Source organism: Strix aluco, chromosome 1, assembly GCF_031877795.1.
Source record: "Strix aluco isolate bStrAlu1 chromosome 1, bStrAlu1.hap1, whole genome shotgun sequence".
NCBI classification, from domain to species: domain Eukaryota; kingdom Metazoa; phylum Chordata; class Aves; order Strigiformes; family Strigidae; genus Strix; species Strix aluco.
The window spans coordinates 148,019,599-148,044,347 of NC_133931.1; the positions used below are offsets into that span (position 1 = coordinate 148,019,599).

Genomic DNA, 24,749 nt, shown 5'->3' on the forward strand with positions numbered 1-24,749 from the left:
TTAATTCTCTGACAGACCAGACAGCAGGGGTAGTTCTAGAAACATACCTTTGCCCTTAAATGAACTCGAATTCACTGGAGTATCTATAATACACTAGGGTTCCTGTCCAGAAAAACACCCCACAACCTAGCAGAGTAGTTATGTACTTGCTTTTTCATATATACGTGATCACATTTGAATTATCAGCTCTTGTGGAAGCTGCAGTCACAGGTTTTCTAGCTGCACTGTATCTCATCTAAACAGGTGCTTTTCATTTGGAGATAGCAGGTATCTTTTGCTTATGTCCTTAATTTTGTGTTCTTGCCTGCTCCCTTTTATGTTAGGAACTGATATTTTTTTGGTATTCTGACAATGTTAAACTATTTAGTAGCAGTCTGATTCATTAAGGTACTGGCATTTCTAGTTATTTGAAAACAGTAACATGATGCAAGGAATGCTATAGAGATTTAAGGGAAACAACAGTTCCTTTACAAATGAATAACAAACACTAGTTCCTAGCTTATCAAGAATATCTTCAGCTACACTTTCATACTATGAAACTCTCTGCTTTATGGCAAACATATTCCTGATGGGGTGAGTTTTCAAACACAGACACTGTTTCGCCTGTAAATAATCCATACAGAAATGACTGCATGTGCACAACTTTTTAACTGGATATATTAAGTTAAAAGAAAAAAAAAGAAGTTTCTCTAATGACATATCCCAGGTAAGGCATGTCTAGCTTGGAGGTAGATGTATTTTTACAAAATCATAGGTGGTAGGTGTAGGCAATATATATAGACTTACAAAATGTACTTGTATAATTTACTTATTCCAGTTACTTCTTGCTTGATCTAAGCCACAAAGGGTCAACAACTGTGTAAAGATATATATTGGAGATCATTCTTGTTGAAAAGGAAGAGGCTGAATAAGGATAGAGAAACAAAACTGGGAGTACTATGGTGGTCTAACCTTGACACAGTTTTTGTTTGCTAACTAGTCCCAGGGTCCACAGTGTATTGCATTTGCTGCCCACCTGATGTAGAGCTGCTGCGAGGAGCAGTTGTTTAGCTGGGATTTCTGGATGTCTGCAGCAGAGGCTGCCAGAGCACCAACAAACCCCCCTGAAGCAGCAAAGGAGTAGCATGCACCACAAATGGTGAAATACCACCCTAGCTAGCAGATTTGGCAGGTCTGCATTTGCTTTAGGACCACCCTTCCTGTAGAAGTTTACTTGTGAACTGTATATCTACCTGCATTGTCTGCGTTGAGATGTGTAACTTCCAGATGTACATGAGTCTGTGATTTACAATATGGTCGGTGTGAATAATTACAACTGTTGTGCGTACATGCACATATTTAAAGGATGTTTCCAAGAATTTTGAACAAAAAGGACACAGAGCCAGTGCATATTTCAAAAATATCATCATTTTTACGTGTGTTTTTCCTTGCTTCCTACTGTCTGAGTTCCTATAATTGGGAACAATCCCAGTCCAAGAAAGAAAATGAGAAATTGTGCAAATAATGAAGACTTTTTTATCATAATGGTCTGCACATGCCAAATTTAAATGTGCACACAGATGCCACTGAAATTGAGATAGATCTAAAACCATCTCATGCCTTTAGCCTGGCAAACACTTTCTCATTTCCCAAGAGAACATGAAATCCCTCACTGAATATGAGAGATTGTACCTTAAAAATTATTTCAAGTGATTATATTTATAGGCTGTTTATGAGGCTCATTACTATGTACATGAGCACATAAATGAAATTAGCCTCACAAGAGGCGTTTATCCAAGGACACACAGGATGTCTGCAGCAGAGCCAGGAACCAGAAGATATCTTCCAAGTTTAGTCCAATATCTTAACCACAATGCTATTTTTGCTTACTTGAGTCCCACTGTACTCCATTAGCGACCAGAAATCTTCAAGTGGAGAACTCTGCTCTGTCTTTCCAAACAAGATCACGTGTGTGGAGTATTGCTTCTTTCCCACACATGTGTGGCTTGTGTGTCCCTCCCCATTGTATTAAGACATCTCAACAAGACTATGCCTGTGTCATTGTTCATGACCACACTTTTAAATGACTGTAGCAAATAGGAAAAGAAAACAAAAGGCATATGTAAAGTAAGATATAATAGATCTTTTTAAAAAGAGTATCTCATGCGTCTGCTATAAAGAAATATCCTATTCAGAGAAATCCATTACCCAATTTAGTACAGAGGGGATAATCTACTGTGGATGTTAATCCTTTGGAGTCTATTTTAGCTCTTTATTTCATAAAATTATTGCTTCATTCTCTGATAATTTTACAATTCAGTATCATTAATTTTATATATAGAAAAAGATTGATGAAACTGCTTATTGTTAAGGTTTCCCGTCCTTTCCCATTAAAAATCTTTCTTTGTAGTTGCTGTAAGAGTAGGATTAAGTTTACTGAGCAAGAAGGTTGAGATTAGCATGCAGGTCTGACGCTTGGAGCAGTACCTCCATGCCAAGGCTCGAGAGGTGTCTCTGCTGCCAGGATATCCCTGGGGTTCACTGCCGCAGTTCAGTGGGCTGACCTAACAGGGGAGGACAGGAAGGTCTTGTTGGTACCAACAGCTCTGATAGCTTTGTGGCTGAAACCTGTTTCAGAAGGAGTTGCAGGTTTTAATGTTGTGGAGGATGGCAGGGGTGGCTTACCTGAAGCCCCCAGTTTACATATGAGTTGGGACCAATAAGTGTATGTCTCCTGGCAGAAGCCTGGGCTTCGAGCAGGACTGTGCTATATGATGCACAGTATTCTGAAAATGTAGGCCATTCCTTAAAATGTGCACCAAAACCCAGTGCTGACTTTTTAGTTAATTTTCTGTGTGCCTCAGTTACCTACCTGTTAACTGGAGATGAGCATAGTTCTCTATCTCCTCAGGTGTTAAGAAGATAAATTTACATGTGTTATAAAGCATGCTGTCACTGTATTGAAAACACCTTCCCGAAAGTCTATGCAAACATTAATAATTCTGTCTTCAGAGCAGACTTTAAATGCTGTACAGTAAACATGGTATGGCATTAAAAAGTGATGAGAAAATAAAGTATTTTGTCATTTGGTTAGCAATACCCATCCAACACAAAACAAGGCAAGGGGCCCTCACATTAGGATTAGATGTAATTTGGCAGCTTTTATTCTAATGAAGAGGCTCAAGGGGGTAGTTAAGGTGGAATAAGCAGTCTTAATTCTGGTACTCCAGAAATTTTAGCTGTTTACTTTGCAACTTGCATTTTAATATACTTTCTGTCGTGTTATATAAAGCAACTAAGGTGGAAATTTAGAAGCTCTATCAGACTAATGTAGAAATCCTAGTATCATATTCCAGAAATCCCCGGCTTGGTATGACACCTCTTTCCAGCCAAAAGGCACTGGTATTCATGCTGGCAGACGTGCAACAACCGCCAGCTCTGAGGAGGAGGCCAGAGCTGGGGACTGAGCACTGGAGGTATATTGGAGCCACACACCGAGCAGAGCCACAGGCGTTGTGGCTCCTAGGGGAGCTGGAGCGAGTGGCAGGGTGTGTAGCTTGCAAAGTCCGCTGCTGGAAGTGGTTTTTAATAGCTGGTTCAGGAAACGGTTGCGATGTTTAAGAGAGAGTTCTGCTGAACCGGGTCAAACGGCTTCCAGACAGTCCTGTGGGACTGAAATGTGCAAAGGCACACTGTCATCTACCAGCCTACTTGGATCCTGGGTTACGTGTGTGTAAGTGTTTGTATATCGAAAGCCATCCATCATTTCAGTTCAGAGACGGTCCTTTTCAAAGCAGCGCGTTGGAATGTTTTCATTCCTCTTTATAGGAGTTACACAACCAAGTATCCATACATCACCTGATTTTTTGTTGCCTTGCTGGTTAGTGCTGTTACAAGGCTAGCTCTTGAATTAGGTGTTACTGTGTTTCCTTCAGGCAAGGAGGTGGCAACTAAATTATTGCATAAAATTAGAGATATAAATACTGTGAAGTTCATATACTGCTCTTTGTGATGACGAAAAACAAGCAAATGACTTGCTGTGACAGTGAGAGCATGAGATCTCTGTCACCTTTCTCCTATAGCCAAGGACTTAATAATAGAAAAGACCAATTCAGAGAGGCATGCAGAGAGGGTCTTTCATTTGCCCTATCGTTCTTCACTACTGTTTCCTCCTACTTGATCTCTCACTTTACACCTAAGACATGTTTCTCTTGCTGTTTGAAGAGTGCTGAGTAGAGATTGGCTCTTATCTAATATTATTTAGTGTTAACTCCCCTTTTCCACTCAGACTGCAATGACTGCTTCAGGGTCATGCAGCTGGAAATGAGAACGTGTGCTCCACAGGTAGTCGAGTCACTGAGCTGGTCCCCCAAAGTGTCTGCTCTTTACTGCAAACAGTTTTTTTCTTTTATTGCAAATAGAAATCTCAGCTGCCAAGAGAACCACCTGCATATAAGCATGCAGGTAGTGTAGTGATGGTTGCTACACAGTACACATTAGGATTCCAGTCTGAATGATGCAGATGTTTAGGGACTTGCAGCAGCTTTAAGGTGACCCAGAGTTGCTAGAGTGACAAGGAGTTGGGACAGTCCTCTGGGGCATTTCTTAATGTTATGATACTTTGGAAACAAGAGCTAAGAACTTGCTAAGAGCTGACATTTGCAGCTAAAATATGTAATGCCTGAAGAAATGCAAAAGCAACCCTTATTAATATTGGCTTTTCCTAGCAGTAATCTTGAAATATGATTGTAGTCTGTAAGCATCCAATGCCTCTTTCCAATTAAAAAAAATGTGCCTAGTACCATGTCTAATCAATGGTCCAGAAGTGAAGGACAGCATGTACAACTAAAGTAATCATCACAGTGTCAGATGAAAAGGAATCGGGAAAATGGTTGATGCCATGCTCTTGGCCACAACCCTAACTGAACCATTAAATATTTAATTGTGTCCTGAAGCCTCATTAACTTGGGTTCGGTTGCTAGACCAATGGGAGAAGCAAACTGCAGAATCAAGAAATTTTGACAGAACTGTCATAAACACAGAGGCTTTAAAGCACACAAACCAAGCCCAAGAGCCTGTAGCGTGGTTCCAGCTATTGATATAGGAACTGTGAATGTGCAGAGAGGAAACAACCAAATGCATCCTTCGCTATCTCCTGGCTGTTGTTCAATGAGGTAATTGCTCGCCTCTTCTCATACCCAATACTAAAATTTGTTTGAAAGAGATCAAGGAAATATGAAGACTGCAGATGGTGTCTGGAGATTGTTATATATCATTACACAGGCAAAAACAATGTTAAAAAACCATTAAGGTTGCAAAGTCAAGTGTTCAAAAGGTATAAAATTACAGAGTAATGGTTGTCTATGCAGTTGTAATGGGTTTCTCTGTGAACACTCATTATCTTTTTATTATTCATTATAATTATCCCATTACTCATTAACCTTAAATGTGGGATCACATGGAATTTTCCCCCTTGTTCTTTTAATTTAATTTATGTGTGAAAAAGGTTTTAGCTTTTAAAAAAAAAAAAAGAAACTGAAAATGCCATCCCATGGCATATTGACAAATGGATTGTCAGCAAGGTTGAAATCTTTCTATTTATCACAGAGACATGGAGAGTCTGGCAGCATTAGATTTTAATCGTCTGTGTGGACCAGTGCTAGAAGGGGCTGGATTGCTTTGCAGCTGGGCGTAGATGATTTTTGTTGACAACAGAGGAGTGGCCAACATCAGGAATTTGGGGTTTACGGCCAGGATGCAGAGGGGAAGGGCTGTCCTCTCCTCCTCCATACATGTCTCTGCCTCCTTCCATTCTCACCCATTTTGGCTCCTCTCTTGTCCTGTCTAGCCCCATCAGTCAGTTTGGCTCTTCTTAACTGCTGCTTTTTCATTCTTAATTTTAGTTGATTCTTAATCTCATGTCCCATTTTGCACAGGTATTTCCAGCTCTTCATTTGATTATTCTCCACTCTAGACTGTAACACTCGCTCACTCTGGGCTTCTTTTACAACACCAGTGCCTTGATGTATTGTCCTCATCTTCCCCTATAACCTAGGTGTATCCCCCTTTTACTCCTCAGTCTCCTTTTGTGCTCCCTCCTCCACAGCTCCTCATCTCAGTGAGGGATGGGCAATACCCCAACATCACAGTAGTATCATAATTGCAAAAATAATGCAGTACCCCACAGTACTGTTAGAGGTAGGTGCCAGCACCTCCTATCATATCTGCGATCCTTGCCTCCTGCTGTGCTGCTCAGGTGAGACCAGCGCTGCTCTGCACAGCTCCTGTTTCTGTGCGCACACTTCCCCACAGCTAAGAGGGAGGTAGGTGTCGTTCCCTGTCTGGCTGCAGAAGTCTCTGGGAGCTGGAAGGGAAGCGGGTATAGAAAGTCCAGGGAAGTATTTGCTGAGGATGCAGGGACTATGCGATTTCAAATGTTTCTCATGTGGCCATATTTGGAAAGTTTTCATAAGAAAAGCAAAAGGCACATCCCTTAGCAGAAAGAGTCACCCATTTGGCCAAATTTCAAGTCCCTCTTCCACATGTTGTAAGACACTTTACCTTCCTTTGGGGTCCTTCCAGCCACTATCCAAGGAGAAGCAGCTGGATGAACTTGGACATTTTTGCCTACATTGGGCACCACTTCATTCCAAAGCAAAAAACCTATCTTTCTTGAGAAACAAGAAAGGGATAAACGTTTGACTGAAATTTCTCACTGTGAATTTGAAAGGAGGATGTGATCTACAGGATGGAAATACTCAGCTGAAATGGTAGAGATCTGACAAACCAGTAGTTTAGTAGTTTACTCAAATGGAGGTCTGATATCATGGGAAATGTCAAAGCCCCATAGTGACAGAACACTGCTGGCCCTTCTGATAAAACATTGAAATAAGATGACTAGCACAAAGAAATGTCTATTGCTGAAATACAATTCCCCAAATGAAATGAAATTAAGTTGTTTTGTTTTGTTTTGTTTTTTTCTCCTACAACCTCTTCACAGTACAGAAACATCTACCTTTGCTTGGTGGGAATGTACCAAATGGCCAAACCTCAAATTATCTACAAGCTGAATTTGTCAGTATTTCAGCCGGAAAACCGTAGCAAAAGATTAATATTTCACTCCTACTCACTTTTAGTGTTTTCTCCTTGTCATTCTTACCCTGTTGTATGTGAGGTGAGAAATCTTTACAAAGACTGGTTTTATGTTTTTAAGCTGATATATTTTGCTGCCGTAGGATCCTGAAAAGACAAATGTGTTGACGTCAGGTGTGTGCAACTTGCAATTGCGAGGAGAAGGGAAGCTGTATACATCTATACCTAGCAGAAACATCTTTAAATCCCTTTATTGAAGTTAATAAGAGGTGAGATTGATTGGATCCTTAGTTTATGAGACCCAATTCTTCCCCTATTAATGAATTTAATATTCTCACCTTCTACAATGTTTTTAACTTCCTAACTCTGTCCACAACCCTGCTGAAGCACCTCAGCTGACATGAATTTAGATGTTTAAATGGCACACAGTGCTTTCTCCTCCCATCTAGCAGGATGGATCCAAGTTAAAAAGAATAGCTCAGTGGTATCTTCCCCCCCCCCAATACTTTGGTTTTACATTCAAAGAACTGTGACATAAGTAAGAAAATATCAGCGGAGCCTAAAGCATCTGTGACTGAGGAATCAGGGCAACGAAAAAAAAATTGAGAAAAGGTTAAGAAAAGGAAAGTACTTGTGCTGGCAAGACAGGGGTTAGGCGGGGACAGGAATGAAGAGGAGACAAAATGGATGAAGGATTACAGAGTAAAAATAATTTGGGAATAGGATGTTGGGAGAGGTGAATAGGGTAGAACAATAGGGAAGAGCGTTTGCTGAATGTGAATAGAAATCATTATAAAGTTTCCACCATCTCCTAATAAAAATACAGTAGCCTTGAGTCCCTGTGCTTTATTAAAAACCCCAGCTGGAATATATAAAAGAAGGCAGGCAAATTATTCTCAAAACAGATAACTTTTAGATGAAGGAGAATGTAGAGATTTGATGAGATTTTTTTGAAGGCAAAAAATATTTGATGAACAAGACTGAAGAAAAGATGCACTGGGGAGGGGAGGAAGGAAAAGAAAAAAATGGCAGAGGGAAAAAAGAGAGAAGATTTGAGCTATAATTAGCATTTGTCTGTTTGCAGGAAATAAATGATATCTTACCCAAAGAATTTTTCTGGTACAGGAAAGTGGCAGTCCTAACTCTGTTTTTGTTAGATGTCAGGTATCACCCTCCCTTTCACTCTGGAAAGTTGACGAGTATAGGATTGGGAGGTTAAACATTTCTACAGTGTGCTCTGTTCAGAATGGGCTTGGTACCATTTAATGGACAATAAGCTATATTGCAGCTGACAAAATACAGATTTCCTGAACTAAATATATTCAGTTCAATACAGTTTCTTTGGTTATGATGGACAGTAATCTGGCGTGACATAAGGTTTGATTTTGCACGGCAGGTTGCATTGGTTCTGTGGTAAATGGAAGCTGTCCATTACAAAAAATGTCATTATTCCTATAAAAGAGTGAACTGATATGAAAAACGGAGAATTGGTTTGCGTCTCCAGCTTACCTGCACGTGGAACTTTTTACCCAACTCCCAGTACTGTACTTCTCCATTTGCTATGCATTTTCTCCCTATCTGGGTGAGACAGAATTTGAGAGCCGGAAATTCCCCCCTCTGTTGGGAATTGTTACACACAATCCTTTGATTCCATATTTAGTGGACACTTGTAATTTTTCTTGTAATGTCATGGGGAAGCTTTAAATGCTGATAACAAGTCACTAGAGGTCCTAGTAAGTGTTTTTATGTGCTTTCCACTTCACTTCCCGATTGTGTTTAAGTGAGAAGGAGAAGAATAGCATTTTGTTATGGCCGAAGATTACTGTTTCTCATAACCTGTGTTTTTTCTTTATTTATAAAATACTTTGGACTGAATAGACTCTGAATTACTGTAGGGCTTACTGGGGCAAGCTAAAGTGCAGATTGCTTTTCCCAGTCATGAATTTCAATTAAAAACAAACAACTGATGAACACGTTTCCCTAGAGACTGATTTAAATAGTGGTGTTTCTTCTGTATAATTCTTAAACAATATTTTCCTATGTGTGTAGAGAAGAAAGAGAATTTTTGTTTAAGATATTTTTGAAAACATGTTAAAGACTTTTTTTTAGACTTTGATTTTTCCTTTTTCAGGGAAATCATGTAAAGAAATTTTTATTGCAGTTGGGTCAAGGCAGAATTCGTATGAAAAATTTAAAAGATCAAAACTTGAACTAACCTGAAAAAAGGTCATATTTTGAGATTTCATCAAAACTATAAAATTTGCAATAGTCGTAATGAAAAATTATTTTTACAAACACTTTTGAATGAAGTTTTGGGCTAAATTGCAAGGTAGTGCCATAATTGTATTGCACTTTAGAAGGCAGTCTATTAACAGATGAAATAGAAATTATTAGCAAAGGCTCCTTCAGGCCTTATTTACAGCCAGCATTAGATGAAGAGTTATTTAGTGGGCAAATAAGCCTGCCAAATATGAAAGCGACAAGAAGAAATGTGTCTTGGCATGCTGGGGAGCATAAGTATGGAGAAAGCAGAAAGTATTATATTTGATAGTGATGGAATGTAGCCTGAGATGACCCTCTATTCTTGCCTATTGTTAACTTTTTCCCATACAAAAAAACCGCCACAGCCTGAGTTCTCTAACAGCGGCTGTCTGGATGGTGGGAGAACAAGCTGTTTACATACATTATTACAGATTTCTGATGATGTGCGTTTTGGTGCCCTACCAAAATCGAGGTTCCCCTGTGGTACTGTAAAAACATAGAGCTTGTTCTTGCCACAAAGAGCTTTCAGTCGAAGCTCATGAGACAGAACCAGAAGGGAGGGAGAAGCAGAAGTGGTGTGTCCAAGGTCACAGCGTAGGTCAGGGGCAGCACCAGCAGGAAAACAGGACCCAGACCTCTAGTCTTTCTGGGCTTACGTAAATAGGGGCATTTACCAGCGTAATCGCTCCAGGCTAAGAATGCCCACATGAGGCATTACACAGGTATAATTCTAGCTGTGGAGGATGCTGGTGCAATTACATTAGTAAACTTTCCCAGGCAGATAAGCCCTTGCTCCTGGGCTTTAACCACGATAGCCCCATTGCAAGGAGACCCTCTGTCAAGGAGTGTTGTTGGAAATCTAGCAAAAGGAAGGAAAGAAAAAACAAAACAAAACAGCCCTCACTTCAATTAGAGGAAAAGATAATTCCTTTCAAGTTGAGAGGCTCGACTCCCGCTGGCCTTTGTTCTTAAGCTTACCCTTGCTGTAATTTCATAGAGCAACTTGAATAATGCCAGTTTGTTCTGTGATTACCCTCAGCTGGAGTACAAAATTAATATCTCACTAAGTAATTCAGTACATGATGGGCGAACATTTAGTTAAACATGCCCTAAAAAGCTAGGATTTTTTGTGTTCGCTGGAACTCTCTCAGTGACAATTAATTGCCTGTGTTCTTCTGTGTTTATGAGCCTCAGTAAACAGGCAGCATATTTACGTCTCCCCATTACCTTCAGAAATAAACTTCCTTAAGAAAAAAATCTCATGTTCCCTGATTACAATCTGATTTTAAGTAAATAGAGGGTGGGGAAAGTGACTAGTAAGCATGACTTTGGAGGGAGGAAGGTGGGAAGTGGAGAATTTTCTCCCTCTGAAATCATACCAGATCTAATGCTGGTAGTATTAAGTTAATATGCTGGAAGAGTGAAATGGCCTTGCTTAGTTCTTTTACTGTTTGGGTGTTTGCTTGCCCTTTTTATCCTAAGAGTTTAGATTCAAGGACAGATGCAATATTTACTAACTTGTGATGAGGAGATGCTATAGAAAATATCACCTTTGAAAGGTATGTCTTCTAACCTGTGCACAACCCTGGTGTTTTCTGAAAGCCCTAAATTATTGATGTGGGATCCTATTTGAGGGTACAGCAGTGATATGCTACAGCCAGTGCTCCTCTCCTTGCTCTTCACATTGTGTTTCTCTGCCATTGCACTGCTTTCTCTCCTATGAACCTCTACCAGAACTGAAAGGAAGTACCAGCCCTTCTCCCTGTCAGTTGTATTTGCTTCGGCCTTTACCATGCAATGAGGGTTTGTGAAGAGAGAGGAACGCACCGTTCTTTGCGACAACCAGGCATTGCTGCTGACTGGTCGGGTTACTTAATTCTCTTCCATATCACAGAATGAATTAACACTTGCAAAGTGTTCCGAGATGCATGGGAAACAGACTGTAGACAAAAGAACAGATAATAATATTTACTTTGGTTATATCCATTAACGTCTGCAGAAGGAGGACTTTAATGCATAACTTTGGGCTGTCTGTACAACTGGCTGCTAGTTTCATTTGCTTGTGCAAGTAAGAGATTATATCAGACAGAAAACACAAACAATTTGGTAGCAGTGAATGTTCACTGTTGTTCACTTTTCCCCAAAGTTTTTCACTCTGCTGCTGTCCGAAGATTTCCTTTAGGATTGGGCCTTTATGTAAAAGTAGACCAATGGAAATACCTGAGCCATAATATTAAGATAAGAGATGATAAAGTAAAAAATAATGAAATCTAATGATAGACAGATGGCAAGCCTTTTCTGTTGTCCAAAATCTCAAGGATTAACTCTTTCAGATTTACTCTGGGCCATCTGCAGTTCTGCCTAATTCTAGCGTTCAAGGTGCTGTGATGGTTAGTGCTGAAGCATGGAGGGCAAACCTGGCCCATTTCTCATGCAGGTGGGGGGTGTGCGTGTGTGTGGGAAGCCACCTTCGGTGGTGTTTGGTCTCTTGTGAGAGAAGGACATCTGAAAATGGTGGTGTCCCCTACCTCAGAGAGATTTCATCAATCCCAGGCACTTAATGCTGTCGTTATTAAGCTAAGTGTTTTGTTCCTTTGTGTCTTTTTTCCCCCACCTCCTCCATGGTTATCACATGCTTTACTGGTGGTTGCACCAGGATATATTGCTTGTTAGAAATTCAGTTAGCTATCCTTAGGCAAATCAGCTTGATTAATGAACTATTAAATAGCAAGATTCTGTGTTCATCAATAAAGTTTTAAGGTACCTGGACTGAAGGAGCTGACAGATCTAGAAATAAAATCAGTATTCTTCTTGTAACCCATTGTAAACAAGCTGTCAAGCATCACTATAGTCTCTGCTGGAATAGCTTTAATGAGTAAATAGAGAGAATAAAAGCAGAAAGTGACAAAAAAGTAAGCCCAAGATAATTGTTGGGTTTTTTTCTTTAACCTATCAGATTGCTTTAGATGGTGGTAGCTTTATTTCTGCTGCCCAATGAGCAAATTTTCCCTAGTCCTGACTTAGACAATTTTGACCTAATTTTGTCAGAAGTTAATACTTCTAGAATACATATTGCTGCTTTTCAAGACCAAGGAGCTAGAAAATGTTTGAATTCCTCCCTGATTCTGATACCTGTGACTTTAGAAGGTTTTCATAGGAAAGGTAAAAAGCTTATTTAAAAAACAAAAAAAGAAAAAAGTGTATGTAGAATTGTATTTTAGCGAAGAAGAGCCCCTGAATTCCATTCTCCTACTAGGTGTCTGCTTTTTTCTTTTCATTCACTTTTTGTGAATGAAGAAATCTGCATTTTATGAAAGGTAAAAATACATCCAAACATATGTAATTTCTGTACTTCAGGCTGCCAGTAGAAGCATTCTTTTTTTTTCTTTTTTTTTTTTTTTTTTTTTCGTGTCAGTTAACTCCGGGTTTCTTATCCACGGCTTTGGTTGTTGTCAAGCTAATATCCTTTGGCGCCTGCCTTTGAATGTATTTGGCCAACATGTTTACAGTTGATCTGTTCCCATTTATTTTATTTAATTTCTAAATTTCCTGTTGAAGAGATCATTATTGCTCACCCAGGTTGGCGAAGCGGTGGCAGCAGTGCCTTTGCAGGTGTGCTGGGATTTGGCTTGCTCGCTGGATTCCCGCGAGTGGGCCTGGCTTGTGCTTGATAATGAGCCTCCAATAGGAGGAAAAAAAGTTGTCAAGTTTGCTCGCTGTTGCTCACTGTGATCGAACAGCTTGTCTTTTCTTTTGAGGAACATTTATACTTAACACTCGGTAGGCAAACTGCTATTTCAGTTTGCAAGTGGATTCAGTTATTCAAATGCACAGGCCAGAAAATGAAGGGGATTCTATTTAAACAGTGTGCTCCCGAGTCACAGATGATCTTTTTGATGTCTGTATTTTGCAAATGGAAATTTTCCATTTTCCAGCGCTAGCATTTGTTCAGTGGCTGTGTGCTATCTAAATCTGCTTTTGTGGCTGTTCATTTGCATTTTTGCTATGCTATATTGCCTCCTGTCTTCTCCCCTTGTCCCCCCACTCTTTTATATTGAATTCCTATTTTTGCTGCCTCCACTCTATCTTGCATCTCTGAAGGCTGAATCATGCAAGGTGCTGAGCACACAGAACAAACAGCAGAGACTGCTCAGCACCTCATCAGGATTACAGGTGAAAAGGGAAATCCAAACCACCTGCATATTTAAGACTTTTGCTGGGAGAGAGCAGGATGAAGGCGGAGCTGTTACCCACTCAGGTAACAGTCCAGCTTCTCCTGCAGCTCCCGACCTTTCCTCAGTTGTGACAACTGCTGGCACTACTGGCCAGTGCGTCTGATGGGGGGTGTGTGGAAATCTTGTGTTGAAATGTTATGGTATGATGTGAAATACTCACAGTAGTTAGGTGACATAGCCAAAATGATTCTTCCTGGACTTAAAATAATGGCCACAGCAAACCCTGCATGTTCAGATAGATCTCTTGGTCGGAATGCATGGTTTTCTACTTCCTTAGTATTGCTTTTTATTTCACCCTGTACACATAGGTTCTCTCTTCCCCCAAATCTGGTTACATCCACTTCTACAAGCAAACCGCTTAGCAAGAAAAACCGCGTTAATACCCTGAGGGAAAAGTGAGAAGGTGGGGAGAGAAGCACAACAACTTAATTCTGGCAGTTGAAAGAACAATCTGAAAGTTGTCAGGCTCAAAGTATCACGTACCGTCAAGTAATCACTATTCACTTCTGCAGATACCAACCCTCAAACGCTCTATTTCACCCTCGGGGAAAGCAGGGGGAGGAGAAAAAAGAGCCTAAGCAAGGGTATCGCTGGAGTATCACGCACTGCCATGAGAGGCAGCGTATTTAAAGCTGAGCAGCAATATAAACCATAGGGCTGGGAGCTGGGAATTCCAGGCTTCTCCTCCCAGCCCTATCTTTCTTCTTCACTGACCTCTGCTCTGAGCTTCCAAGGGACCACATGGTCCTGGCCAGCTTGGACTTTGGTATGAATTGAAAATACTCAATAGTTTACCCAACCTGGCCTTTCTTCTGAATCTGTTTTGGCAGGTTTGGAAGCTGGAGTGGTGGTAGTGCTCCACAGCGCACCTCTGGATGGGCAAGAGCGACCAGTTAATACCTGTACTGTGCTCTGGGAACAGAGCGCTTCTGTTGTGGAATCTTTTGTCCTGAAACAGAGGGCAAATATCTGTGTAATCATGGCATGTCGTTCCCACTGTATGGCATGGGACTGGTACCTAAATACCAATGATTAATAATTATTAATGCCTGGTGATAAAAGCACAGTGTATCTGTGTACTATGTACAGGTAGATGGGCAGTGTTTTGAGCACATGTATGGCTTCCCGCACTGCCCGTTTCCTTCAGCTGCTTTCTTTTGCCCGGGAACTCACTGGCTGTGGGGCAGTTATAGGAATCCATAGCAAAACCCTCTGCTTACGAGAACAGCAAACTGCCAGAGTAAAGAGTGATATTTCCATGTTCCCGTCATGTGCAAGCACGTGCCCACAAACCAAAACACAGCTGGCAAGTCTAATTTTAGCTCTACCAGCCTTGAGAAGTGTCCCTTTAAAGAAATTCTTTTTATAATTCTTTTTTTTTCTGAAGCAATTTGGTTGATAATACAGCAGCTGACAATCCTGCTGTCATACTACCGACAATTTAAATAAAAACAAAAAGAAACTGCTGCCCCACGTTTCCCCACCCCCCGAATTTATAAATAGGCAAAGCCACTGTAGAAAGGCCCAGGAATTTGATGACGTGTTAAAGCAGTAAGTGATTAAAAAAAAAAAAAAAAAAAAAAGGAGAAGCGCCGGGATTTGTGTACAAGAGGAAACATTTTGTTATTCACACACTTTCTTACTGGTGATTTATAGCCCTGCTGCAGGACATACGCTCCCTTCGGGTCTTTGGGAGGGTCAGAACGTGGGCCGGCGGTGCTGACACAGGCCCTGCACCCGCGGATCCGGGGCAGGTGCGCGGCTCCCCGCCGGGTGCGGGTCCGGGTGCGGGGCCCACACCTGGTCCCCACCTGCGGGGGGCGGCCCTGGGGCCTCCTGCGGCTGCCGCGGGAGCCCGGCCGGTTTGGGTTTGGGGGGGAAGGAGAGGGGGAAGACAGGGAACGGAGCCGTAGGTAACTTTTGTGGCATGGTGGTGTTTCCACAGGTCTGGCTGAAGGCACCCGTAAGTCAGGCCGGGCGAGTTTCCTCTTCACCCTCTTCCTCCATTTTGTTCCAACTTTAAATAAATCAAGTCTTATATAAGCGCTCTAACAAAGTATTATTTAATATGTCTGGCCCCGGGTCGCCTCTCCGCGAAGTGCCGGATGACGGTACGGAGCAGTTTTCTGAGGGGGCCGGGGGTGGGGGGCAGGACGACAGCTTCTCTGCTCGGCGACCGGGCTCCGTGACCTCCCCCTGCCTGTTCCTTTAAAAGAAATAAATCAAAAAATGCGTTGTGGGGCTTCTCGCCCCCCTTCCCCGCGTTAGGATTTCCCGAGTCCCACGGCAGCTTTTTCGGCGCTCCCCGCTCCGGCGGGGCCGCGGGCGGGGCGGGGCGGGGCGCGGGCAGCCGCGGGCGCGGGGGGGGCGGGGGCGCGGAGGCGGCCGCGCGGCCTGCGCCGTCCTCCCGGGGGAGCGGCGCGCCGAGGTCCCTCCCACCGGCGGCGCGGCGCGGAGGGGGTTTGAATGAAAGACAGGACGAGCCCCGAGCACCATGTCACTCCGTGAGGGAGGCAGCGGCAACTAGGCTGGGGAAGGCTCTTCCCTCCCCCCCCCCTTTTTTTTTTCTTTTTCTTTTTTTTTTCTTTATTTTTCCTTTTTTTTTTTTTTTTTTTTTTTTTTTTGTTGGAAGGGGGGTGGGTGGGGAGTGAGAGGGGAGGGCTCGACAGCGGGGCGAGCCGAGGAGAGGACGAGGAGAGCGAGCGGGCGGGCGGGCGGCTCTGCGGCGGTTTGGAGTTGCACTGTCTTCCCGGCTCCTCTCGCAGGACGTTCGCCCCCCTCTCCCCACCCCCCCCACCCCCGAAGCCGGGCAGCGGGCACCGCCGGAGGCACGCTGCTGCCAGCGGGGGAGGCGGGCTGCTCCGCCGCGGGCAGCCGGGCAGGGGGGCTTCCACTTCCACCACCCAGCCCCACGCACACACACACACACACCCGCGCAGCCCCCCTCCACCGCTCCCTCACACACACACACATATATGTGCGTGCGGGCGCGTTTTTGGCTGCGCTGGAAGTAGCGCACGGTAGACGGCGAGGAAGTCTCGGCAGCCTCCTCCGTCGCCCGCGCTGTCAGGAATAGCGGCGTGAGAGGAAGAAAGGCCCTGGGGCACTACACCCTGCCAACGAGTTCCCTGCACCAGCCAGAAGGACTCCAGCTACATGGGCAAACGCCTGGACCAGCAGCCAATGTACCCCCAGTACACCTACTACTACCCCCACTATCTCCAAACCAAGGTAGGGTACGGCGGGGCCGGCGCTCGGCGGGGGATGGAGAGCGGAGCGGCGCCAACCGCGGGCTCGCCCCTTCTCTGTGGCGATTTTTCCCTCGCTTCCTCGGGTTCGGTGTCACGCAGAGCCGAGCCGGTAGGCAGAAAGCGGGCGTGAGGAAGGCAGGAAGGTTACAGTTTGCCCTCCCCTTCAGTTCTTTATTTATTTTAATCCCCCCTCCCCCCAAGGGCTGCTGGCGTCGGCTAATTCCTTTTATTGTTTGGGGGAGACCGGTGCGGTTAACGTTATCGTAACACCGGGCAGGTAGTATGTTTATTATGGCATGGAATAAAGATCGCTCTGGACAGCATCAGGCACGAAACGCTGTTTTGGTGGCTCTTCCAGGGATCTCTACAGTTTATTCGGAGCTAAAAAGCGTTTTGCTGTTAGAAAAGCTGTCTGTGGCAGCTCAAACTTTTAATCAGCTGAGGAGGAGAGCAAGGAGCTAACCGACTGTAAATCTGGTGGAGTTTGTTTCAGTGGATTGCCCTGCTTTTAATATTCCATTAAATATTGAGCACGAAACGGCAGTACTCTGTTGCATTTCAAAGGTCTAGAATTAGAGGGTAGCTACTTTTGGAGAGCGTGTCAAAGAGCAGACTCTTCCTTTTTCTTTCTTCTCTTAATAATTTTTAAAATGCCAGCAGACTGGAAAGCAGGCCTGCATCTCCTGAAGAGGCTGAGGGAAGTCGATGTTACCTGGCTATGAGTTAGTTAATTAAAGCTTTATTTTTCTAATGCCATTGTATAATAGTCTGCTCTCTGAAAAGATTTCCTGTGTGACCAAGGGACAGTAACAAAAGAAAGCCCTAAACCGAAAGTTTGCAAACCCTGTTAGGACACTGTATTAAAAAAAAAAAAAAAGAAAAGAAAAAGGGAAAAAAAAATACTGTTCTGAAGTGTGACCTCACAGCCCCAGATTAACAGTTTCAGTCAATAAACGAACATCCTTGGGGGGGGGCAAAATAGGGAGGGCGCACACACGTGTGTACGGCACCGCATACACATACACACATTGTGCTTCTGTGGCAAATTTAACACATGGGACATTTGACGTGCACGTCTGTGGTGAAGTGCCATGGGGGAGGCTGACTTCTCCAGACTTTTGGTTTGAAGCACGTTGATCTGGCTGCGGTTCTGAAAGGATAAGTTATATTTCCTTGTTAATCAAATTACTTTCCCGTTAACGTTTATAGCCTGACTGCTGCATTATATAAATGAACTAATTGTCAAAACTGTGATTCAGGCTGGTTGGAGTTGCGATGACACCAGAACCACTCAATATGATTACAGCCTTGTAATTCATGGCAGGGTTACCTCTCGCTTCTTTGCTCTGCTCTTTCTTTCACTGTATTGTGCAGATTTTTTTGTATAAAATTTCGCCTTTTTAAATTTTGTATTTTGGAGTGATTTTTATCGGGTTTTTATTTTCTTCCTTTCAAGGTCGATCCAAATTGCGTTTTACCTTTGTGACCGTTTAGTGTGTATTGTTGCTGTTGCAGCAGCAGCCCGTCACTAGCTTGACTGCAATATTGCCTATAGCTTTAACTGTTTGGGGGATTGGGGGACGCAGACTGATGCTATTCCTCAAAACCTGGCAAGCCAAGGACATGAAACAATTGATGGTGTTTTTTTGAAAGAACAATAGCCTCGAGTATTGGAGGAGAAATATTGGACATTCCATGCCTTTTACTCACGTAGCTTACATTTTGCTAGTCTTTTTTTTTTTTTTTTTCCTTTTTTGCTTGTCTTATTTTTAACTTTGTAAAATAGCTTTTTGAGGAAATAAACCTAGTACTTGAGTTTAAAATAGTAACAATAGGTTTTCCGTACCATGGCTTTTTTTAACTCGATGCTTTAAAAAATAAATTAAACGCACTTTTATAGCTGGTATATAAAATTATCAACCCTGTGAAAAGTCATGTGCATCTGTCTTTGCACATGTGCACTATTGCTGTAAGGGCAGGTAAAATTTCAAATCGGTGATGCATTTTATATGGCATTAATTTTTCTTATTTTCTTTGCTTCACAGTTAAGTGCATACATAAAACCTAAATAATAAACAGTATACACACGCATATATATATGCATGCGTACAAGTATTTCTCTTCTATAGACCTTAAGAGTTTAGAGTAGTGCAGACAGGCAGCATCTGGATTTTGTTACCTTAAAGCTAGCCATCAGCTTCTGGGACATTTTAAAGCAGTTAGATCCATTGTATGTCTAAAGCTAATAGTCGGGTAATCAAATAATGTTGTGGTGGAGAGCTGTATCTTTTATCATGCCTGTTGGAGCAACACATATTAATAAAGCCCTGTATGATTCCAGCCGTCCTGTGAACTCTAGCTTTTTATTTTCCAAAAGCTGCTCTTTGAACCGAGCATGGTAGGATCCAGCTCTACAGAAAGAATGTGTTTTTATGCTCATAGTCATGCACGCTGGGGGTGTGTGTGTGTGTGTGCATTCACTTGTAATTAAGACAGAAATTCTAGGCTTTCTTATGGCATTTGTGTACAGCTTGTGAAACACAGAGCGGCAGCGTGTTCAACGGGCAAAGTTTGGAAATTCGTATTCCCCAGCGTATTTGGGTGAAGCGCTGCTTTTGCTTCGCTTGTTTGGTGAAGTTGTCTCGGTTCCTCTTTGAGAAGTACCGCGTTACTGTACATCATGTCCTTCTCACGGGGGAGCACGGAGCTGCGCAAGATCTCAGTCTACAGTCTGTGTTTGCCTTCTAACATAGCTAGCACATTGTTGTGCAGAAATGGTGTAAATGAACAGCTATATGGGTAATGGGATTATAAATAGAAAAAATGGATCCCATATGTTTGATTGCTTTAAGTTTTTATTGTTTTGTGGCCTTTTGTGGAACATGAAGCATGCACTGATTATTCAGTTTACTTGTGCTCCTTCATTATCAGATGCCACCACTGAAGCTAAAACTTTAATTGCAGGTTTAGACAAACCTGTTGTTATCCGAAAAGGGGGAGGGGGAGGAAGGTCAATTTTTAAGAGACAATTGCAAGGAATTTAATATGTCTCTTCAGGACAGGCATGGAGTTTGAGGAAAGATATAACCTTATTTTTCTCGTTTTGGCATGATGCTGTCTGACAATTGCAGTTTGAAAGTACAGTGTTGGAACTTCTTTAGGCAGATCCTGAGAGCAGAGTCCAGTTGTCCTAGGGGTTTAATTCAGAATAAACATTTTTTGGTTACTGTTTTAAGTGAAGGATGGTTCTTGCTGGAAAGAATATTGCATGGAGGTGGTTCAGCTCATGTATATCTAATGAGAATCTATAGTGGTTTTTTATTTTGAGACGTTAAGTGAATTTCCTTAGTTGCATCCTTGCTGATGGTGTAACTACTCCAACAACTGGTTTACAGAAGCATGTTGTAAATTGTCACATATGAAATGATAATGATGGCAAATCTTGCATTGTGGTCTGAATTTCTTTCTTTAGTTTCTTGCTTGCCAAAGCAAATTTTTTTCTCTCTGCGGTTTTGCACAGAGGAAAACAAAACTAAGCACCATGAAATATCATGTAATGATATGAAAAAAAAGGGGGAAAAAATATTAACCGAACTATTTGAATATATTTGAAGGAGTCCCTTTAATTTAGTAGAAATTGTGTTTTATCTTTGCCCTCTGCAGCTTATGATTAGACCTAGCACTGGGGTAAGCTTTCTCTGCAAACAGTCTACTGAAAAACCCTGAATCACTTCGGTAGAAAGGAGGAGATGCCACAGTTACCTGCCGATAGGAATTGTTTGGTTTACAACTGCTGTACCTGTATTTGGGGTAAAAATATGACAGTTTAGCAGCTATTTCTGTGCGGTTTGCTTTCATGCATTCTCCAGATACTTCCTACCTATTAGTCATGGTTTGGGTTTGGTAGTTTAACTCTCATGGTGTTTGACTCTGCTACCCAGTAAGAAGGTTGAAATACCCCAAACAGAGAGGCAGTGTTTACTGTACCCACGATAACTCTTCATCTCTGTATGCCTGATGCACATGTGAACACATGCAAAAGGAAGAAGTGTGATTTCCCAACACCTACATGAATAAAATCCTGTCTCTGTGGACGTGAAGTGTGCAGACTGGCCTGCAGGCAAGAGTGGCTTAATGAGCACGTCCATGAAGTGACAGATACGTGCCCCAGCTGAGAAAAAGCAATTGGGAAATTCAAACAGGTGTACTCAGAAGAGTTTAAGCTTGATAAAGTAATTTTATGGGTACATGTTTGGGGGTGTGTATGTGTTTTGTTATGTTTCCTCTTTGCCATTTTTAGGGTGTCCTTTGGCACAAAGGAATTGGGGACCTCTTTCAGTTGTGTGCCAGGAGCATGCTTCCCTCTTTGCTCAATCAGCCTCTTTTAGAAAGCGTATTTTTGGAATCAGTGAAAAGCTCTTGCCTCTCTTCACCTTGTACCTACCAATCCCGTGTTTCTTTGTCACTCATGTTTCTGTTTTGCGAGTTTACCGCATTCCCCGCTTTTGGCCATCTGGCCATACAGAAGGCCTTGAAGAAAGCGTTCCAGATACGGAGATGCCTGACAGGGCTTCTCTGGCTGGTAGTGTTCAGATTGTGTTTGGTGCCTGGTGTGAAGCAGGGGTCAGGTGTAAGGAGTAATTCATCAACCACACACTGATTTCAGGCTGCATTTCCAACCATCTGCAGCTTGGATTGCTGCCAGAGCTCAAAAGTCTAGCTGGAGCCCATGTGATCGTGCCAAAGTAAAGGCAAACACTTGCAAATAGAGAAATGCATTTCTAGGAATGAAGTTCGTTCGCACTTAGCCCCTGTTTGATTCAGTACGTCGCAGTGTTTTAAATGCCTCCAAGAGCTGCCCAAAAGAAATATGAATTCATTTAAATGCCATTTAAAAATATTTAAGCCTGGCTGTAATTTTGACAGTAATATTAATATCTAACTCTAGTATTTTGCCGGTTCCTTTAAACAATAAGGAAGATAAAAGTTATGTTCCCCTGAAAAATGCAGAAATATATGAACTCTTTTGTTTTCTGTTTGCCATCTATCCTTACATGCCTGGATAAAAATACTTTTGTTGCTGTAAGGGACACCATGATATATATTAAAATGATGTTGAATCTCTTGGTTGATCTTCCTTTCATGCATTGCCTTAATGCAAGTCTGTTTGGGTTTTTCGTTTTGTTTTATTTTTCATTTAAAAAACCCCACCAAAACCCCAAAACTGTTGGAAAGAAAAGTTCAAATTTTTACTCTTTCAAACATTTGTGTGTTACTGTATTCTATGGAGATTTATTTTGCAAGCAAATATTTACTTCCATAAGAAAAGATGGAAGTGACAACCATTTGCCAGATTAGGCTATAGAGATCTTGCTGTGGTGAATGCTGTGTTAGTAGCTATAATTTCGAATGCCTTATACAAGGTGCCCCTTCAAAATAAAGTACAATGCTTCAGAACTTGACTGGTTTTTAATGCATGGGGGCCTTTGAAAGTAAGCTTGATGGTATATTTGCACTTTAATTCAAGTATCTTGGTAAAAATCATCAGACTGTCAGTTCTTAAATTTCCATGAATTAAAAACCAGATAGGAAAAGATGAGTTCCAAGTAGGATGCCTGAGTTCATTTCAGGTCCTGCTGTAAGTAGCCTGGATAGTGTTCCCTCTGCATATAATTGCAAGCAGGGTTTTTTAATTTTTTTTTTTTGGTGTGTGTGTGGGGGGGAGGTGGGTTTGTCACTATCTATGCTCCAGGCAGGGACTTTGAGTTCACTTGCAAACAAGCCCATTCCAGAGTGTCCAGGAAGAGAAGCAGATTTTTAAAAACAAGTGGTCTGTTTTTATTTTTTTTCTGTTTTGTTTTTCTTGAAGAAAAGTCTTTTAATGTTAGAAATTTTATGTAGAGGAAAATGGTTAATGTGTCTCCAGAACTGCTTCCAGTGCTGCATTAAATTGTGTTTTGTAACAGTCTCATCAGCTACAGCTGTATGTGATTAAATAGTGTAATATCAAAAGCATGTGTGAATAAGAGCTTTTATGATATAGTTGTTCCATACCAAAGACTGCAGATGGGCAGAGAAGGGAGATGGAGAACAGTGATTTACTCAGATATTGTCACAGCCTACATTGTGAGTGTTTGTGTAGTGATGTTTCACAATTGCTTTCCCACTTGTATGGGCAAGATTGACTGATGGAGGGAAGTTTAGAAGTAAACACTTAGACAGAGAGCTACTCTAAATGTGCAGGGTATCAGCCTGAGAATGGTGTCTACTGATGCAGAATGACATACCAATATCTTAAGTAGCTGATTAACAATAATATTATTGAATAGAAGTTATAGCGAGAGGGATCTGTTTTGCTTCCTTTGAAAATTCAATGAAAGAGCTTCAGTTGCCTTCAGGAAGGCAGAATCAGGCCCACAAAGCACATACTGTTCTCCATGGCAAAACCAGGACAGTTGAACAATATGCAGGTTTAAAAAAAAAAAAAAAAAAAAAAAAAAAAAAAAAGAAAAAAGGATTACAAAAGAAACAAGAACTGTCTATCAAAATGATTCCACATTGTACAAGTGGCTGAGGACATACCTCATCTGGTGTTTAATAGCATTTGGGGTTTTCTATGGCTATAATTTCTATTTAACATTACTTATTCTGATTTATAATTTTAGAGAATGAGCAGCAAAAACCAGATGCTCTGTCTTTCTGTCTATTTCTCTCTTTGCCACAGTTGGGATATGATTTATATGTAGTGGAAATCTAATTGCTATAGGAGATGTCCTGCATGGAGCCCAGTGCCTATAATGAAGACTAGCAATTTCTGTGAGAGAGTAAGCGTGGTTAATCCACAAGAAGTAAAGGACAGAGCCGAGAGCGGGTTTTGCTTTTATTTGTATAATTCTTAAGATAAAAATACTGTGTAGCCTCTTTGAAATTTGAAACAAGTCAGTTTTCTGCCTAGGTCTTTTCTGAGGATACAGTGTTTCTAAATGGAGAAGTGAAGCAAAGGTTGCTTGTCCTATCTGTAGTTGGAGATTGGAGGCTCCTGTTGAATTCCTCAGCCATGCTGTCTTTCTGATTTTGCTGGTTTACAGCAAAGTCTAATCTCTTCTCCTAGAAGTTTTGATTAGCTGAAAGACTTTTCAGGCCTGATGCTGTCAAGTAAGAGAAAAAGATGCTTTTTGCTACTTTTGGATACAAAGACTTCTTGCTTTCCTTTTCCTTTCTGCTTGTCTTCCTTGTTTGTTTCGGTGCTTGCTTGCTTGCAACCATGATGGGAATAAATACCCTCTATGCTTATTTGTTGTAAAGTCAACTTCAGTATCAAACATAGTTGTTTATTTTAAAAGTAAATATTTACATTTTTCAGTGTTTCATTTGTGGTAAATTTATGCAGATGAAATTGTTTGGACAGATTTTCTATAAGGGTTCCTCTGTTAATTGTGTTGACTTCATTCAGATGCAAATGAATGAAATAAACCACCTGACTTATATAGATCATAGTAGAAGCCAGAAGACACATAAGATTGCATGTTTACAATGTAAAGCTCTGATATTTTGTTCCTGATTGGTGTCTCCATGACACATGTTTTATGGCTGGTACCATGTGGTTGATGATGATTTATGGGCTGTCATGTAGTGGAAGTGATGTCACTCCTGTGTGATTCAAATTTATTCAAGAAGAAAAGTTGTTGAACAGATTTGTATCCCCCCTCCCCAAGTATAAATCAAGCAGCAGTTTGTTCTTATTCTGTGAGTTTGCATTAACAGACTAAATCCTGAAGCTGCACTTAAATACTCCGCTACAGGAGTGTGGCAGAGAAGAGCAGGGGAGTCTTATGGGTGGACCAACATGGTGGTGTTTTATTTAACTGATTGCTCATTTGGCTTCTGTCCCGCTCTCTTCCCCACCCCCTTTCACAGCCCTTCCTCTGCC

The 24,749-nt window shown here is 41.8% G+C and overlaps 1 protein-coding gene across 8 annotated transcripts in view; it reads left to right on the top strand.

Annotated features, from left to right (window-relative positions):
* RBMS3 (RNA binding motif single stranded interacting protein 3) overlaps window positions 1-24,749 on the top strand; it is a 712,154-nt gene that overhangs the window by 247,817 nt on the left and 439,588 nt on the right. For 4 of the 8 annotated variants that reach the window (XM_074839196.1, XM_074839203.1, XM_074839211.1 and 1 more), the window contains exon 1: window positions 15,968-16,799. The exons of the other annotated variants lie outside the window; for them this stretch is intronic. In XM_074839196.1, coding sequence (XP_074695297.1) covers window positions 16,725-16,799 — 75 coding nt within the window. In that variant the 5' untranslated portion in view covers window positions 15,968-16,724. Of the gene's footprint in view, window positions 1-15,967; window positions 16,800-24,749 lie in introns of those variants that run through there. 8 annotated transcript variants of the gene reach the window in all.